This window comes from Maylandia zebra, linkage group LG18 (genome assembly GCF_041146795.1).
Source record: "Maylandia zebra isolate NMK-2024a linkage group LG18, Mzebra_GT3a, whole genome shotgun sequence".
Lineage (NCBI taxonomy): Eukaryota > Metazoa > Chordata > Actinopteri > Cichliformes > Cichlidae > Maylandia > Maylandia zebra.
The window spans coordinates 19779543-19799941 of record NC_135184.1 but is presented as its reverse complement, the minus strand read 5'-3'; the positions used below and the strand labels follow the sequence as shown (position 1 = coordinate 19799941).

At 40.1% G+C, this 20399-nt stretch overlaps 1 protein-coding gene across 8 annotated transcripts in view; it reads right to left on the bottom strand.

Moving 5' to 3' along the window:
* Nucleotides 1–5297: 5297 nt before the first annotated feature.
* The window catches only part of fgf12a (fibroblast growth factor 12a), a 32205-nt gene continuing 17103 nt past the window's right edge, over nucleotides 5298–20399 (bottom strand). For 4 of the 8 annotated variants that reach the window (XM_076876638.1, XM_076876637.1, XM_076876635.1 and 1 more), the window contains 4 exons: nucleotides 19034–19144; nucleotides 14752–14855; nucleotides 7477–7675; nucleotides 5298–6677 (listed from right to left, as the gene is read on the bottom strand). In XM_076876638.1, the coding sequence (XP_076732753.1) occupies nucleotides 6415–6677; nucleotides 7477–7675; nucleotides 14752–14855; nucleotides 19034–19144 (677 nt within the window). In that variant the 3' untranslated portion in view covers nucleotides 5298–6414. The remainder of the gene's footprint in view (nucleotides 6678–7476; nucleotides 7676–14751; nucleotides 14856–19033; nucleotides 19145–20399) is intronic. The other 4 variants (XM_004542625.5, XM_004542622.5, XM_004542623.5 and 1 more) reach the window with 2 other exon arrangements.

Here is a 20399-nt window from a genome sequence, read left to right as displayed (position 1 = left end):
TAAGGCTTTAATGCCTGTAACACTTTGTAATGCACTGACAGTTAGACCATAGTGTACAAATTTATGATTCACGACCACACGAATGTCAAAAAACATAATGACCAAGCTTCTGCTGCATTTGACCAAATAGAGTATATTTTTACAAACTAGAGAACCAGCTCTTGTCATCAGCTCTTGACAGCGCCATGTGTATGATTTTTTGTTTGTTTGTTTATTCTCAAATCTTTGTTAATTTTCTAAAAAACATTCTAGGCATCTTATTTGTCCTTTTTTTTAAAAATCCAGATATATGCAAGACTTTGAGTTTTTTTAGTTTTCTTTGAGTTTTTATTTTGTTATTGAAATGTGTTCATAATCTATAGATACCTTTAGGCACACCCTAGTCCTCATACATTATCCAGGTATCGTGTGTTCGTGCTTTTGTTTAGTTTTGGGGGTTTTTTTTTCTTGTTTTGAGTTTGCTTTTGTTATTCATTTATCCTTTTAGTGTGTAGCAGCCATCCAATCTAGATAAATAGCCAAAACAAGCCGGAGTGCTGTTTTATCCTGCCCCGAAGCAACCATCTTGGATGCTTTCCAGAAGAAAGAGTGAGTCCTGCTAATGTCATCCCTTATTGCTACCCAAGTAAAAATAGATTTTTAGCATGAATCGGTAGCCCAGTTCTAATAACGTCTTATCAGCTGTCACCATTTCACAAAACTCCAGCCTGCTTGGTTGTCCTTTGGCTTTAGTTCTAGCAAACATGAGCGTGCTAATCTGACAAACACAATATATCAGCTAACTAGCATATTAGCATTGTTACTGCGCAAATGTTAGCATGCTAACATCAAGCGCTTTTTCACAGCTGTGTATAAAAGTTTCAACATTGCCCTGCACTGGTGTTTCACAGAGCTTTAGACAATTTTATGATCTTTTTTTATATCATTTATTTCACTGTGGAATGAGAGTGTTGGCTCTCCACTGCAGGTAATGTCTGTGCTTTTCTTCCACGGTTCTCCTTTCTTGTTGTTCCTCACTTGTCTGCTGTGGTATTACTTTTAGAGGTATTACTCCTGCTATTATGCCAGTATTTACTAACACATTCTTTTTTTTTTTATTTGATTTTATTGATTAGCATTCAAATTCAAATCTCAGTGAAAACAGTGAAAAAAAAACAACAAAAAAAAAACAGTGAAAACAGAACAAAAATCTACCATAAAGAAAGAAAGCATGAGACAAGGCTAATCAAAAGGTATTGGCTTAAGCATTTGCTTATTACGCCAACCCTTTTCACAAAATATCTTTTTGTATGCAGCTCCTGTACACAGGGCTTGAAGAAAATAATAAAACAAAGCAAAAACCAAACAAACAAACAAACAAAAAATAAAAAACAAAGAAAAAAAAACTTTCCACCTCAATGAATCTAGTAAGAAAAGCTCCCAAGTGAAACTTAACCTCACAGTTTTCTTTTACCCCTTTGGGCAGACACTAAAATATTGTGGCTAAAATGCTCCATGGCTATGTAATGTGCCTTTGAAAGCAAGGTTATATTGATTTAGGCATATTTCATGTGAGAAAATCACAATGTGAGGCTTAACCTCCAAAATAATATTTGGGGGTCGCTAGATTTATTTTAAAAAAGGGTCAAAACTGATATTAATACAATACTGAGTCACTTGTAATTTTTGTTTTGAAGCTGCAAAGTTCCTAGTCTGTTCTGTAGGATATGTGTGAAGGTGGCCTCGCCCACACAAGAAAGGAGATAGGGTGGGAGAACACATGGCAGAGGTCAGTTTTAACAGAGATGGGTAGAATGGCCTTCGAGCTGTTTACAGCTCTTGGCTGTCCTATGTGTATCCAAACAGATGACTCTGTTTAGACTGCTAACACCCACAGATGTCTAAGTAGCTGACCTTGACTTGTTTCTACTCTTTGTGAACATTGATTACAAAGGTACAGTATGTACTGCTATGAGGATGTCGTATCTCTTGCCATGAAATGTGTGACTATTGACGTTTCTCTCTATTATTGTGGGGTCTTTACGTTACAATATAAAGCTTATTTTTGGGGGAGGGGATAGCCAGGTCATTAGCAATAAAATTATATTTTGTTCCAAAACACTTTTGACAACAAATTTGTTTCTCACACTATATGATTGTGAGAATGTCAGCCATTTATTCTGACTACGCCCTCCACCAGCTGGCTTTTTCTGTTGTTTTTGTTGTCAAACTTCAAACTTTGAAGATCCCCAGACTTTTTCTCTAGTGCCCCCATGAGGTATGGTCTTAACATGTAATTCTGTTTAGAGATCTACTCCCCATTTAGTCAAAATTATAACTTTAAAGTTGCATTTTTGGTACATTAATTGGTTGGTACTATTTAACACATACTAGCAGGAAAAAGGCAGCACGGTGGCACAGTGGTTAGCACTGGACCTGAGTTTGATTCCACCAGCAGTGTCTTTCTGTGTGGAATTTGCATGTTCTCCCTGTGTTTGCGTGGGTTCTCCCCAGGTACTCCGGCTTCCTCCCACAGTCCAAAGACATGCACTTTGTGGGGATAGGTTAATTGAAAACATTTAAAATCGAAATTGCCCATATGTGAATGTGAGTGCGAATGGTTGTCTGTCCCTGTGTGTTAGACTGGTGACCTGTCCAGGGTGTGCCCCGCCTCTTGCCCTATGACAGCTGGGATAGCTGCGATCCTGAAAAGGATAAGCGGAAGCAAATGGATGGATAGCAGGAAAAAGCCCTAAGCATCAGTACGTTGCCATTAGGAACCTAATATTTGCATCAGCATTAACTTTATGTACTTCTGTACCTAAGCACAGCCTCACAGAGACTTTTTAAATTACTGCATTGGCTTTCTTTGAAATTAAGAAAACTCTGAAGTAAAGCTGCAACAGTGGTGCATTAAAAAATTACAACTAGAAGTCTATGAGATTTCATATTTGCAAAAGTGGATTTCTTAAATGCAAAAAACAGAATAATGCAGCATGTCTTTCCCTCAACTCCCTTCTCTCTTTTTGTTGCTTCTCATCTTTTTCCATGTCATTTTTGGTACATATTGTCCCTGAGGTTGCATGCCTGCACTCTTCTCAGCTGTGTACTGTAAGTGAAGGAAAAACCAAAATAGAAGAGAACAAAATACCCCCCCATACCCTGTAGTCTTGTGCTGCAGCCATCATGCAGGAGAGAATACAAGCCACGTCCTGAAAGTCAGGGGAGCCTTCATCCTCCTCCTCCTCATTCTCCTTGCAGACATGGAAGGTCTGTTTCCATGACAACGTGAGAATTAAGGGCAAAAGAGCGCCATCCCAAAATGACATATCGGATTTAGAGGCTAGGTAGAGCATAAATCACTTCTGTGAACGATAGAGGAAACTGATTTGAATTGAATGTGAATCCCATTAAATAAAAAATGACACATTGATCGATTCAGTTTTGTCTGCTTATTATCCTAATTATGTTCCTGTTACAAAGAGTGACATAAGTTTGAAAAAAAGATAATTCAGTCATGATCAACAACACATTCAATGAATCAGTCACTGTATAGCTGAGAGTTTTTGATAACATAGTCTTTATTCTTAAACAATCACTAACTTCATTCTGTTTTTTATATAATCAATGCATATTTTTTGTCATCTCAGAATTCATAATGCATATATGAGCATGTTCCAATGCAGTGAATCATCTGCAAACATAAAAATATTAAAATAATAGTTATTATCTCATACAATCAAAGCCTTTATTAACCCCTTTCACACATCAAGAAACCCACAAAAAAGTGCTTTGCTTTACTGCTTTCTCACATTAGCTTTTTTTGACTCCATGTATTCATTCCTGTCTCAGATCCTTTCATTCATCTGTCAAGAGTTGACCTTCAGTACACTTAACTTCATGCATTGCTTTAAGTCCACACATGTGTCATATGCACCAGTATAAACCTCTGTATAAAGATACTTGTATGCTGGTCTTGCCTGCTGACTTTCAGTGTCATGTCTAATATACTGTATGTATCACTGTTATTCAGTAGGTACTGTGGAAGTTGAACTAATCTACTGTTAGCTCTTACAGGTAACTTGCATCAGCTGCGGACCCGGGTCCAAGATGGAAGACTTTCCTAGATCCATAATGATGCCTATGCCACTGTAGTTTGCTGCGTGCAGCTGAATGTGTGCTATTTACTGTACATATCACCAAATTAGCAACCGGTTTCTAACCAGATGTAGGAGAGATGTATGAGCTCTCGCTAAAATACTGATCAAACTATTGCATAAAACATTTTGGACATATGCTCCCAAAAATCTAAAGACATTCCTCTTGGATCCCGCCTCAAACTTAAACCAAACTTACATCAACTTCTACAGTCATGCGATGGTCATGCTTGATCTTAACCGTTTCCCCTTTTCAGCTTTCCTAACTTGGCTAGGCTTAGCTGTACGTCATCTTTAATAATAGTAAAAAAGAAATAACACTATTAACCCCAATCCAAACACCACATTGGTGCCAGTCTTTGTGCAACTAGTGCTGGACAGTGGACATCCAGCCTCTACGTCTGGCCCATTCACTGCACAACTGTAGGACTTCCTGAGTTAGACAAACTAATTGGGGTTTAGAAATAAGCTCAGCAGCGTACACAGCGTATGTGGTGTCCCAGTCAACTCAACTCGTTTATACAGCCCTGTCAATCTGTTGATTTATGAAAGAGAGAGACTTTCCTCCACAATGCAGCAAGTGGCTCATTTCATTGGTCACAAAACCAGTGGGAATAGAGATGGCGTGCGTTACCATTTCAGAAAATCCCACTGAGACAGTAAGACATCCTCCTCGAATCTGGCCAAATCCATATGTACTGGTTCCTCAATGAAACATTTAGCTTCCATTGTGATGGCAAAGTTTGAATGATTGTGACCTTACAATTTTTGAACAAATTTTCAACATGTTAGGTCAGTGATTTATTAAACAGTCAGGCACCCTGTCCACCAGTGTTGAAAAAGTCTCTGGTCATTTCACAAGAGAATAATAGAAATAGTAGAACTTTCTGGAAATTAGTCAACACAACCCTTCACGGCCGGGCTTGCCAAAAAAATTGCCACTTCTTTTCTTTCTGCGTAGAAAAACTGCAGAAGTCTTTAATCAAAGGTTATTTCATGTTTAGTCCATATAGTTCAAAAGCACGACTACTGTTACATAGTTATATTTTGAGTTGTTGTTATAGCTAACAGCAGAAAAAGGGGTCTGTGGTTCTCGAGGTGCAAATGCGAAGTGACCGTTTTTGGCCATGGCTCGTAGTGCTGATGTTGGTCATTGCCATCCTCTCAGCTTTTGGAGAGAATATTATTCTTTGTCATTTTTGACAAGTTTGGACATCTCTTTGTTTATAACCTAATGCTCATTTTAAGTGATGAGATAATACAGAAACTGTATCAAAACAGGTTTTCACTCGTTTCCAACTTTTAATGCCTCATACAACTTTCTTTGTCTTTTCTACTGACAAACACACCAACCGTGGAGATGTGTTGTCAGTGTTTTATTGTTTTTGTTTTTTTATTTAGAGACATACTAGACTGCACTCTGTTATATTGCTTGTATCGGTCCCGTCCTGCCACAGCAGGGCAACATATGGAAGTTTGTGTCCTATAGTCACATTAGTCTAACTTACAATACACACCTGAGTAAATTACATCCCACCCTAAGCACTCTGTTTCCATTGAAGTCCAGCAAAGAGAACTATCAATATATTTAGTCTTACCCTCACACCAGTGCAAGTGGTGTGACAGTGCATTCAAGATCAAACTGTGAGAGAAAAAAAACACATAAGGGTAATTAAAAAAAGTATTTTGTCTCAAAAACAAAAAGCTAGTAAATAAGATGATCGAGCAACAGATTAGTAATGACGATTATAATGAAGATGGTATAGTTATTGACAACAACACAATAAAGCATATGAGAATGCAATAGCATGTAGAAAAAAAATCAATGTATGAAAAGTGAACATGTATTAAAGCTTGTTTTTCACAGCATAAATCGAAAATGACAGATACTTGTATTTACGTGAAGGGAGACCACCATTTCTTTGTTTATCACAGCTTTTTTATACTTTTTTGCATAAAATGGTTGGTCAAGTCCTGATTGAAAATGACTTCTCCATATATATATATATATATATATATATATATATATATATATATATATATATATAGTCTTTTTCATATTAATTCATCTAAAAGGTTTTCACAGGCAAGACATCAGTTTTTGTTTTCGTTGTCTTGGGTGTACAGTAATAGCTCCTCGTTGTCATCATAAACCCCTCTGTTTGTCACGGGCCATGGTGGTGCATACATTGGGAGGGACGGGTGAAGTTTCCTTTGGCCCCTTCCCTTCATTCAGGATGAGGCCTCTCCCCCCTGCTGGAAGCCCCTCCCTCAGATGCTATGTGGAGTCCTGATTGACAGCTTTCCCTCCATTCATGGTGGGAGTCCCTGAGCTCTTCCTGGAGCGGTGCTTGTCCTCTATCTCATGCAGTGATGGCTCCCTGTACATACAAACTGTGGAAAAGATGGAAAGCCAAGGAAAGGGATGGAAACAAGAGGAGCGGAGAGGAGAGGAGAATGGGGACAGTAGAGAGTAGATTGAAGAGATGGATGTGCAGACAGAGACAAGGTCAGGTGTGAGGCTGGGACAATTATACCAGGCTGAGAGGGAGAAGACAGGGGAATTAGGCCATGTCTGCACTTTTTTATCACATTGCTTGACAAGTTATTACAACAATATCTATGTGATATTTTAACAAAGCTCCCACAAAAGATATGTAAACTACTGGGGCACTGAAAGTGAATCACTTGCCAAGTCCAAAGTCCTGCTTCACACTTGTGAGAAACTGTGCCTGAATGTGCAACAAAATTTTAAGGATTCCCCCTTTGCCCGTACACTGCTCTACTAAGCTTCATCGAAAATGAGATAGTTAATCTTGCTGACAAATAACAAAGCAAGAGCAAAATAAATGCTCAAAATGATAAATCCCTTTAGAAGCCAGGTTTGGAGAATGGGAATGCAATGCAAATGATTTCATTTTGCTCCCTCATAAAGCTTGAAGAATACCAAGGATTGTTTGAGCTAAAACAGCGGATGTCAATATATTTTACCTTTAGGTGTGTCAAAAGGATTTGCTAAGTTTAAAAAAAGAACATTGATTTTTTCATTTCCCATGATGCACCTATACTATGTTTCATCAGTTTCTCCCTCCTCCTTAATGCCAACGTATTAACAAACCGAACAGTTCCAGCTGGTAATGAAGGTCCTCCAAAGCCAGATAAGACATTATCTGGTTTCAAAGGCTAATTAGAGCTGGTGGATCGCTGCTTTAACCACCAGTGTTGCACGATAATACTAGTGTACGTGATGGGAAGTGCATGCATTACAAAAAAAAATGAAATCAAAAAGAAATAACATTAAAGCTGTACCAAAAATGTGCTTCTACAAGTTTTATGATACCTTCAATTGGCCTGGGAACAAAGTGCGATGAGGGCTTAGTCTTCTTGACCCGGTTGCCCTTCATTACTTGTCCCTCCTTGGTGAGACCAAGGAACCAGGCCCGACCTGACTCCTGCTGTCGGTACACAGTGGACGAGTAGATCACATAGTAGTTCTCAAAAACTGACTCCTTGAACTTACACTCTGGGGTGAACACCTCCTGCAAAAAGATTGAGTGCAGGAAGGTAAAAATGTTATAGATATTTGTCAATGCAAACAGAAAATACATTTTCACCCACATGAAAGCTGAAAGCAGCAAAATAAAAAAAGAACTCATGACCAGTATGTGAAAGTTGCCAAGGTCGGTAAACATCCAGTAACACACACACACACACACACACACACACACACACACACACACACACACACACACACACACACAGGAGGCTAATGAGAACGATAGTCTTATTAGAATAATGTGACAATGGAAGATTTCTATCTCTTGGTTTCATTATCAAAGTAAGTCAAGGAGAGAGGCAAGGGGACTCACAGTAATGACTGGAAAACTGGAAAGAACCAGATACTGGATACACTGCCATGCCTGCGTGCGATGCCAGATTATTGCCATGACAGTGCAAGACAGGAAACAATGCTCTTGACTCTGTAACCCATTCCAGATGTACAGTAAAGATGCACAGTCATTTGTCACCTTTGGCAATCGTGTTAGAAAGGCTGGAAAATGCACAAATTTGCTTTTTCTGCACAAAATCTTTACTTATCACCACACATGTGCTGATTAATGTGTGCTGACAAGGAGGCTGCCAACCCCTCAGTCCTTGTCCCTGTTCACAACAATGTCCTCTTCGAGACTAAATTAAAATCTAATGCCAGTCAATTTGAAGGGCAGGGAAGTCGTGTGTGTGCCAAAAAAAAAAAATGCAGGCAGAACAGCTGGTTTGGTAGATGTTGGGCCATCTCAGATCTCAGCTAAGCCAGACTTTGTACTATGGGTGTGTTTTTGTGTCACTGCTATATTTCATTTATTAATGTCTCCTGCAAGGTTCTGTGCCCTTTTAAGGTTGTCTGTTTGAGTGACAGCCCAATTCTGCTCCCTGCTGGAGGTGACAGTGTGTGTGTAGTCCAGGTATTACTCATGTAGAGGGGACCTAAATCTGTTTATACCATCACGTTATAGGGACGTGTCTTCCTTGTGGGGACAAAAAGAAAGTCCCCATAACATAAATCAATGCATTTTATGGTTAGTGACATGCTTTAAGGTTAGGATAAGGGTAAGGCTTTGACAAACAGCAGTTATACTTATACTCTACGTCTTCGGGAGATTAATGCATGTGTAAATGTCCTTTATGAAGTAATTGATACAAATCAGGAATAATTTAAAGCTGTTTCTGACCACATGTTTAATGTAAGTTTTATAGCTGCTTTACTTTTTAGTTCTGTTTTGCTTTACCAGCTCCCGAGGAAAGCATCTGGCATCTTTACTGTGCAGTCCAAACTGTGTTTATCAGCTAGTTGTTAACGTCATCTGGGTATCTTTTCAGCAGGTGGTATGGATTTAAAGAGTGCTAAAAATCTGTGTAGAGCTTTGTTGGTTAGTCATTTTAAGCAGCACCTGTATATTACACACAGTCATTTGGCTGATTCTTCATGCAAAAAATAAATAAATAAATAAATAAAATCTGTAGCTTTAAATTAGTTTATGTCATATTCAGTACAGTTTAAAGAGTGTGTGTGTGTGTGTGGTCTCTTTTTGGATGGCACGCCACAGTTGAGAGTAATGAGTCCCAGTGTGTATGACCTCAGTGCATTGCAGGCTGAGTAAGGGACTGAGGGAAAGTGGAGGTCACATGGTCGACAGTGTGGAAACGTCTCACTGGTCAGCAGGAGAGAGGACAAGCTCTGGCGGCAGAGTGTATCTGAATGCCTGCTGAAACGCTGTCAAACGGCAAAGATCTGGCTCGCTGTCAGGGCACTGGGGTCACGTTGTGCCTGTCTGGCTCTGTGTGTGTTTATGTGTGAATGTATGTGTTTGAGTGGGTGGGGGGCAGACAGTGATACATTACACAGCAGAAGGCTTCATCGCTACTTCATCTGTTTGGTGCTCAAATTAGGCCAAGAGCACACACACACACCCACATACATACGCACCCAAGTACTAACCTACCATTCACCATTAGCCACTTGCTTTGCTGACACATTATAAAATTCCCTCCACATTCTCCACGGCAACAATGCCCTGTGCTGTCCATGAAAAGCTGGAGCGGTTTAGAAAGCACCCTGGATGCAGTTTGGGAATGACTGGGGTGAAATGTAAGTGACTTTGAAGTCTCTAACAGAGAACCTTGTTCACGGATGACTGAGTAGAAATGCGAGGTGAAGAGATGGGGTCAGACTCTATTGTGATTAATGAGATTTTATTAATGGACATAAACCACAGAACCGCAGGGACAAAGAAAAAGCACAAAAATACACATCAACACACATTCTCAATGCCCCAAATATATGGACAACAAGTTTGCCCTGTCACTTCCTCTGCCAGGAGCTCATAATTAATTGAAGTTGTTACTGCACTGAAACAAGTTTTTTAAAAAGAGCTAACAGGCTCTGCAAGCTGATATTAAAGTAATTGAAAGGATGCTTATTTATATTCCATAGCAATCTCATGGACAAAACCAGAAGACTTGTTAGCAAAACTGGACATGTGCTTACATTGCACCTTTAGTTGGACCTCAGTTTGGACCTACGGATTGATAAAAAAAAAAAAAGCTTCACCTGAGACGCTGTGAATAAACACAGCAAAACTGCTAACTGAATGCAAATATTTTGGCTGTTTCTGCATATTTTCACAACATTTTTTTTCTTTTTTTAATATAAAAGCTTATCATCTGTTTTGACAGAAACAAACATCAAACTGATTTTTGAAAGGACAATAACGCACCAATACCCTTTTGAGTTTGCAATTCCTGCTTTGCACAAGGTATAAATGTAGCACTACAGCATTGAATTACCACTCATTTCGCTATATTTTGCTTCCAAGGAGCCAGACTTCCTAGCAACTTTTTTAAAGCAGTCTTGAACAATGAATGTCATGTCCTTAAAAAATTGGGGGGAAATCCATGAAAGACCTGACACAGGAATTGAGATGCATCTGGCCTGTCAGTTGATCCATCTACTGTTTGTCAAAGTCTCATCAGAGGTGGTCTCGATGGAAAGGTGGCTGTCAAGAAGCTTCTCACAAAAAACAGTAACAAAAGGCTAAGGTATACCAAATCGGCATCAATATGCATGGAGAAGGTCAAAACACCAGTGATTGTCTACAGCCAATCTGTGATCTGTGGTTTTGGGTGGTGCTTGTTAAAATTGGTGGAATTATAAACACAGAAAAGAACTGTCAAATTTTGACCGACAATGCAACACCATCTGAAAAGAATCTGATTGGAAACTGCTTTAGTTTTAAACAATGATTCCAAACACACTGCCAATACAGTAAAAATGAATAGAAGGAGGCCCGGAAGCTGGACTTCAACATTCCTGAAGCAATGTGGGATCACCTTGACAGAGAATTGAGCAAAAGACAGCCAACAACCTTTGAAAAGTTTTTAAATGTGCGCTTGTGTGTTACCTCAAAATAACTAAATTGTGACCTTCTTATAGAAAATCATAGAAAAATAAAGAAATAAAAACCCCTCTATCGCTGAAGTCTTCAAAAACTCCACAGAGAACTTTAAAGACCAATGCTGCTATTTTCACATCATCCTTGATTTTTTGGACATGATAGTGTTACTCACATCATGTTTATCTAGATTTCGGGTTATCTTAACTTTAATACCAGCTGCAAAACCAGCAAAACAACCTCATACCCATCACCACCTCTGGTGGTTCTGCACCTCTGTCCAGATAAGTGTGAGGTAACGTGTGTGTTTGGGGCTTATGAAAGGTGTGAGTGCCAATGTATGGAATGTAAAATGAAACTCGAAGAATGAGAACAAGATGTAATGGATTGCCAAACTGGGTTGCCAAAAGAACTGAGCTGAATGCATCCTGAATCTAAATCAGCTGCTGGCTCCATCACAGGAGGGAGGCAACTCTCTGGCTCTGCTTTGAGGAGCAGCTGCCGACAGACATCTTTTGAATTTGGATAAAGATGTGGAGGATACGGCGAGGACCTCAATTTAAACATGGGCTTGAGACACTGGTGTATCTGAGAGATCTGGGCCCTGTGACAATCCCAGCGCTGCCATGGAACTCCCGGGGAGCTTATTATTATTCTTGGAGAGATTTAGGTCTGGGATCGTCTAGACGTTACTTAAACTGAAAACTCTCTTTCTCACTTTTTTCTAATTTTCCCTCCCTCCATGCTTATCTTTTTTCCCTCTGTCTGACTCTGGAGTCAGTCACTTTGAAGCAAGGTGTTATTTTTTGTCTTTTCTCAATTTTCTCCACAGATGATGTGTTTGATTGTCTGCAATTAAATCGCACCTACTTTTTTTTACCTTTGGGGGGAAGGGGGGGGGAGGTGGCTGTACATGGCATTAGCATAGATTCAACACCATGAGCAGCTACATTGTTTGCACACACAGAAGCACCAGTTTAGCTCATAAAGTAATCAAGTAGAATGACAAACTACCAAACCTTCGTCAATTTTCTATTGAGCCATTTATCTAAAAACAAAACAGTGTGCGATTTACAATTTTTTTGCAACATAAATTAACATATTTAGATAGATAGATACTGTAGACGGTAGCAGTGGTTACTGTTGTGCAGCAAAGTAGGTCATATTGAGTGTTATAAATAATGGAAGGGAACTCTTCATTGTAGATGTTCAGCCCCCACGCACTTTATCACTAAACACTCCACATAAGCACCATCACCCAGCTCACCCTCAGCTACATCAGCTTCCAATCCTCATCAGCAAGCTCTGCAAGCAAGAAAAACCAGGCAGCATATATGTAACGACTTAACTGATCAGCAGTGATAGTACTAAAAAAAATGATACCTGACACCCAGATAAAAGACTGACAGAAAAGGTCCTCAAGGGTGCAGTGCAATTTCTCAGAAGCATCTCAAACAACAACAGAAGAAAGGGTTGTCGCGTTCTCTCACTAACAAGACAGCACAAAGAAGCAGGAAGGAAAAAAGTAAAAGGGAGGCAGTGTTAGAGAAGTAGGAGGATATCCCTCAGTAATTATCTCCCAAGGGGGGGGGGGGCACGGGAGAGAGCTATGTATCTCTGCTCTCAGATGTAAGGAAGGCAAAACAAGACGACAAAACAAGCAGTGACAAACTTTATAGTTGGTGGAGTCAAAATAGTAAAATGGAAGGCTCATCTTAGAGAGGACAGGAGGACGGGAGCAAGAGTGAATAAGCGAGGATGGCTCGGAAAAACAATGAAGACCCAGACAAATAATAATAAAAGTAAATGTGACTAAGAATGAGGAATGAATGAAGGACTTACTTTATGGCCGTGGTTGCACCAAGAAAGCTCTCATAAATGCATGAATAAAGAACAGAAATGCTCCCCATAATGCCATTCCTGCAACGCTTTATTATTTATCCGCATACATAACCTGTACTGGTAAACAACAGAGGCTATATTTGCTTTTACGTAGTTTGCATGTTAATTTAATCTTTTTATGAGCCCCTCCAAGGCTTATAGGCTTATAGGCATTGGTAAGGAAATAACCAATGCTAATCGTCCATGCTTCACATCTGAGGAACCGGACCCCTTCCACATGGCTAGAAAATTCATTTAGTTTGTGGCTTTGATTAAAACGGTCCTTCGACTGCTACAGCAGAAACATCCTAACCTCTAATTAAAAATTACTCTAGCTGTTTTAGAAGGCTCAAAGAGTTGATTCTGCATCTGAAAAAAATGTGGATAAAATGATGATAAGTAAAGACAAATGTTTGTTACACCAAAAGCTGCCTCTTGACACTGAAGTACTAAATGGTTTGTAATTAATAATAATAAAGTACTCTGACACAAATGATGATTTTATAAAGAGCGGGTTTGTGTGGGGGTCATTCAGCATCCCCAACTTGAGTCAATTTGATAAATTAAAAGATTGCTGTCTGGGCAGGATTAAACTTTAATTAGACATAGATAGGTGGGAGGAGAATTATTATAAGCTTCACAGTAGGACTGAGAGATGTGCACTTGTTTATGAGCCTTTGGTTATGAATGAATCTGTCTACTGGGTGAGTCATAAAACCATGCGCATTTACTGTATGTCCTTCTCTGAACTTGTGAGTGCCTCATACATCTGTCTAGGCACTGAGTTGTGTTCAAGTTGTACTGAGTAAAAACTGCTTGTCATTCTGAAATAACGATGGTAAATTGAGCTAATTTTTCAGTTATTCAAGAGCACATTTAAAAAAAACAAACAACCAAAAAAAAGACATCGCGTCCACCATTCATCTTCTCAACTCAAACTTTTCCCCTTGTCACCCTAACAGTAAAGCGGCGCCCTTATCAATAAATGTAAGCTGCAAGTTAGCAGACACAGGCTTCACTGTGTCCTTCAAGTATTTTATGAGTATTTTAAGAGAGAAAAAGTTTGATGGGCAGTCTGTGAATTCCAGCTCTCGCCAGTCATTTATCATGGCTGTCTGGCAATCACACAGCAATCACCAAGTCCCTCAGCAGAGGTTTGGGAGTGATGCAGCCCTCCCATCAGCTTCTTTCTTCAGTAGCACTATCCTCTGCTAAGACTAGAGGTTATATAACCATCCCAACTGGGATATGTATTGCAGTTCTTTCTCGCTGTCTTACAAACACGCTCCCTCTGCAGCTCATTTTCCTAAGACATGCATGTCTTGATCTTCAATGCAGCAGCCACATCTTTTGGCTGGAGACCCCCCAACTCCCGGTGCATATATTCTACACATTTACGTTTGTAACGTTTACCCCAGAGTCTTTCTGTTAATATGTTAAGATTACGCTACACTTTTTTTCTCATACAAAACAAACTGAGAGCACTTCACTGAGCACTGAACTTAATATCAAATTAAATGCAAAGCATGTGAGGTGCAACAAAGGATGGGGAGGGGTTGAGAGAGATAAGTGCTGCACAGCAACACAAAGGCACATCTGAAGAGCTCTTAAATTTAGCAGAGATGAAAGGGATTGGCAGGGCTGAGTCTTTGCAGCAATGGGATATTAAAACAGACAACAAACAGAACAAAACACAACACGTGTTAATGAAGAAATACGCATGCTGGCACCGCTCAAACATGCGCGACATGGCGGCGTGACTGGAGCGAGGAGTCGCGTCTTACCGAGCTGTAGAGCATGCCCTCGCCATTCATGGCAATGTAAAAGCCACTCTTCACCCCCTGGATGGCCACCACTCTCAGACCCACGGGAATAAGATTAAACAGGGCTGCAGAGCAGACAGAGTGGAGGAGAAACAGTTACAAAGAGGCAGAGACGAAAGAGAGACATCAGACACAAAGGACAGAATAGGACAATTGAGTTTTCACTTAACTCTTGTAGACACAACACCCTCTGATCTCTGTTCTTTGGCTGTCTGTCAGCGGTAAAGTGAACAGTGCAGGACATAGACAAAGGGAACTCTGATGCACAGTGACGCATAACAGCAGGAATCCAAAACTTTTTTAATGACATCTAGCTGAGGTAACTGCACAAAGAATCACAAAGCATCCTGTGATTCTTTGTACATCTAGTTGAATTCAAGTCTCCTGGATGGCTTAGATTTTGCAAAATGAAAGCAACTATGTACTATTTATGCACACATATGTGACTCTGTTTGCAGCAGCTCCAATATGAGAAATTGTAACTGGCACTGCCAGTCAGAAAGGAATTGATAAGCTGCCATACCGGTAGAAATGAGGCTTACTATGAGTGCAGCTAGTATGTCCAGGCACAAATGTTCAGGTTTTAAGTCATCAGCGTTCATTTTGATCATATTCCACTGCAATCTGAAAACCTGCTTCTGACTCAGTGATTACTGAACGCTGATCCATACCTGAAAGTATGCAGCATAATCTTTAAAGCAGTGAGACGAGCGTCAATAAAACAGCGTAGACATAGATCTGTGATAGCAAACAACCGAAATTGTGTTTTGATTTAAGACCCCATCAATCACTAAACTGCTGCAGGCAAATGCTACTGAATCTCCTGAGCGGACTGAACCATCAAGGGCGTTGGTTTGGTGAGGGCGTGCTTTGCGTACTGTGAACTCCCCGTGATGTTGGAGTGATTGTTCTGCAAGTGTCAATGGGGACTACCAGAAAAGGCTGGCAGGGGGAAAAAAAGGCATCGGGCCAACACAGGTCTGTCCTCTGAACAGATTCTATTTCACTCAATAAATATCGACGTGCTGCCAATGGTTTAAACCTGACCTCGGGGCCAGTGGTGCGCGTGATACCTGCCGGCCGCTATGCAGGGACATATACCCTTGAGGCCAGACAGAATGGGTACTTCAGCCCCTTCAGTTTGATTTTCTAAGACTTCTCAGCTATTTTTCCATCTGTTCCCTGCTTCTTATTCCGTCATTTCTTTACCTCCTCTGTATGCTCCCTCACTCCTCTTTCCATTAGCCGCTGCTGCGTTTGTCTCGTCGATGTCTGGCAGTGTCTGTCAGAGGCACCATCAACAGTTCGGCCTTGCTTGAATAGTGGGAGGAAAAGAGACATAAAATATGGCCCACTACTACACTATTATGTTATAATTACGATCCACAATCCCTGCTCTCATTTGCCTGCCAAAAAATTTGAGAGCTGACAGAAGCTGTCATTCAGTTATCATCTAAATGCCAGCACCAGCATTTGATTGATTCCATAACTACCTGATGACTATTCTCACACTGATTCTTCCTCCTTAATCACCTCAATCCTATCTCTCACTGAAAAAAGAGAGGCGCTGGAAGAGTTAAGCGATTCTCCAGGGATCTGTTATCGTCAAAGGGCCAGACAAAATAGGTTCAAACAACTCAATAAAGGAAAATCCTCAAAATGCCAAGTCTTCCAGAAGAGCAGTAATCGACTACAAAAAATCCTGCAGCGGCTAGACTCAGGCAAGTGAATTTCATGTGAGGAATACTAGCACAGCAGGAAATAAACCCTGCAGGAAAAGTTTCAGAAAGAAACTTAGCCAAATTTCAAATGCCAAGGGCATATCTCCAAATCCAGAGAGAAATCCAGGTATACACTGTCACATTTGCAATTATATAGAGCTTATTTTTTTTTCCACACTCCAGCTGGAAACTGAAAGCACTTGAAATTAGCGTATGGGTCTTCAGGTAATAAGGAAGTCTATCCTTATTCCATCCATCAAACCCGGAGCATCAGAGATAGATGAAGCGTGACTGCCTGAAACCGCAGGTGTCTCATAACCAGCAGTATCTTTCTAGGGCTTCAGAGTGTGCAGATAATTACTGCAGGCGATCAACTGATGACAATCAAATTAATAACTGTTCAAATTTGAACATGGATGGTAATTAATGGAACGGTGTTCCTAAGCCCTCGCTGTTAGTTAAGCGTACATCTTCCAGCCAGTCATGCTTACCACTAAAGCAATTTTCCATACTTGTAACTGTATATTGAGCCTGAAGGCAGCAACTTTGTGACTCAGTCGAGCACTTTGCACAATTTGCCAAACCCATAATAAAATCGAGCTATTTAAAAATGAGAGAGGCATGATTAAAGAAGAAATTCCATTATTTTCTCATTTTTCATCATCATTTTCCTCCTTTTTGTCACTAAAACTGTTTCCTGTTCAGCGGTGTCCTTGTTTCACCGCTTCCCGTTCCGCACTGAAATGAAGCAATTGATAAAAATGAAAATGGAAACCAAGTGCACTCTGGGTACAGGTCACTGCTATTATTCAGGCGCCATCATGCTCCTCACTACCATCGGTTCCACTGAAGCACCCCCTGAAAATAAATTGCTGTATTCTATCAGCTAAAGCTGTGGATGAGGCGGGTCAGAGGATGTCGTAGTTGAAGGGTGGAGGATAATCTATTATTCTAATAATCCAGCTAAGAGATCAATGGCTCAGTGCAAGACCTGAATACAAAATCTCCTTTCTCTTTTTCTGACAGCGATTATTCTTCCCCTTTCTCTTCCTCTTACTGTCTCCATCTTCTCCTCTATTCTACACTTTGAATTCCTCTAGTGGCACCTCCTGCTCGCCTCTTCCCTCTGTGTGTCTTACTTTAGACAGTCTGTATGCTTGAGGCATCTAATATAGAGAATTATTCATTGGGTACAAACGGAGAAGGTGGTATTTTTAGTTTGCTGTGGCTGAATTATTCACTGCATTCTTCCATCCCTGGGCCAGGGGGACTGCTTAACTAGAGGATTACCTAAAGGTGGGGAAATCCTCACATGCAGCTAAACCCTCAACCAGCTAAAACCTTTAGACACAATGGAAACCTTCAAAAGAAACAACAAAAAAAACCAGCTGTTTGCTCAAGCTAAACACATGAAATGCATTATATGTGAATGTTTCTCACTTTCCTTCCCATCCCCCTTATGCAGTAATCCGTTTTGTCCTGAAGACCCTCACTTTATGCCCTAAGTGGTTCTCATTAAAGATCTATCTCCTCTTAAAATATACAGCAACAACAATGGAGGAGTGAAGCATTCATTTCAGCACATAACTGCCCTGGTCCAGCAGCTGTGGCTGCGGTTTTCTGTAAGTAAGGCAGGAGAAGAAGAAGAAAAGTCATGGTTGGTTTCCTGTATTGGCCTCACTCCAGACTGGGAGTGTCATCATTATAGCTTTGACAGTTGTTCCCCCCTGACATATGTGCTGTCTATTCCTTGATCCTTTATAGGAAACTCTTAACAAAAAGCTGCAAGTTTTAATATAAGAGACTCTCTACAGACACGGCTGATTTTGCACTCCTTTCTGTTCTTGTGGAGGTGGATGGGGTATACCCCAGAGACTATTTATTCACTGGTAGTTCACTATGGAAAGTCGATTGCAGTGAAATATTGCAGGGGAGGTTCTTGTGGCATGGAGTGAAGCTATGGGCCTACAACCACTTCTAGCAATGGCTTTTTCCAGGAAGGAAATTTTGATGTGATGGTCACACGTGCTTTGGAGCCGTATCAATCAAAACAATGTGACACTTTCAATCATGAAGTGTACACAGTAGAAATGGTTTACCTAGTAGGGACCTGGTGGGGATACCAGAATTGTTTTTACTATAGCAAATTAATTATAGTTACCAGATAAATATGATATTTAGAGACTACATCATTTTTGAGAAAACAGGCTTGGAGTACATAAAACATTTGAGCAGATTTTGGCACATTTATGTGCATATTATTACATAATCATATGCAGAAAAGAGAGCATTTGGCTCTGGGGTATTTCTTGCCTTTAAAATCTGTTTTTCAATCAAGATAATCCAATTTAGCGAGGGTGTCATAAATTAATTTTAGAGTGCTTTAGGTCACCCAAATAGCACGAGTTATATAAGAATTAAAAATGCTAAAGCGTATAAAGGCAGCAATCTATTATATAACCGACTCATGGCCATTAAATGTTTTACGCTGGAAGCTGTGGCTTCCAAAATGCTCCACTCACTGTTGTCGCTGTTCTCGTCCTTGCTGCCGTCGATGGTTCCATCCGGCTGCATCTGCAGGTAGAAGCCCTGCTGGCTGAACAGTCGTGTCACGATGCCTTTCAGCTGTGGCTCTGGAACGTGCACACACACGTAACACGCACGCACACACACACACACACACACACACCCGTCGGCCCCAGCCCCGTCCCCACCAAGAATATGTCAGAACAACAGTCTCATAATGGTGAGAAAAAAGCACAATTTAGCTGATACCTCCGCTTTCAGCTAACACTCAGAAAAAAAATCATCCAAAAGAAGTGTTTCACGATCATAAAATGTAGTGCATGATTAATTAAAAGCTGGCTGTGGAGGATGGAGCGTATCAGCAGAACAATTATAGACTTACTCTACTTAAAAACATTTACAGTTCATTTCTTTTGTCGTATTTAAAGTCTCTAAAAGGTTAACGATGGTTCACTGTTCACTTTATGACTTGTGTATCTATTCAATTGTGATAAGCCATTTTAAAGGAACTCTTATTATTCCTGTGGCACAATCCAGCTTCCACAATTGCCCACAAAAAGCACTACACATTTAACAATTTCAATAATATATATATTGCATCACTAATATCAATAACACTATAAAGGACAATTTGCTGTGAATCACCTGATGCAGCACATGAGCCCATAAAAGGTTAAGTAGCTGTTTGACAGGAAAACCTTTACAAGGACAACACGTTAACAGAAAACCAATAATAAGTAAACCACAGTGGTTTACCTTTCAACAGCCTTTTAAAATCACATTTAATGCACACTGACATGCCAGTACTTTCTTTGGTATGAAGCAACCATGCATTTTAGAAATAATATGACTGACATTTTTTATGAAATCAATCTTTTGAACAGGCATGTTTCTATGCTGCGCTCCAAATGATTTCCTTATTATTTATTTCCTGAAAGGAAACAGAAAGGAAGTTCTGGAGGAGGTTTCATTTTATTTAATTTTTTTTGTTTCCCAGTAAGATAACCCTGTTTCGACCTCCAACTTTGGAGGGTATGACTTCTGGCGCGTGGCCAAAGTGCTGCTCAAAATGCTCCTCTCTTCAGGTGGAGCAGGTGGAAGCGAGGATTAGCTGAGGGCAAAAAAAAAGCCTCTCAGCTTCAGGCAATGCTGAGTAAAAGCTGATGTGTGGAAAGCAGTTTTTATCTGAGAAAAAAAACATGCTTCTCTTGTTTGATTTTGTGCAAAAGCAGGAAGTCCAAGTCAGATGACATCATTATATCCTGATGATTAAGAATAAAATAAAACTATTTTTAAAGCAGGTAAAATAAAAGATATGATCATGCAATGAGTATATATACATTCATGGTTTTCTTGAGGCTC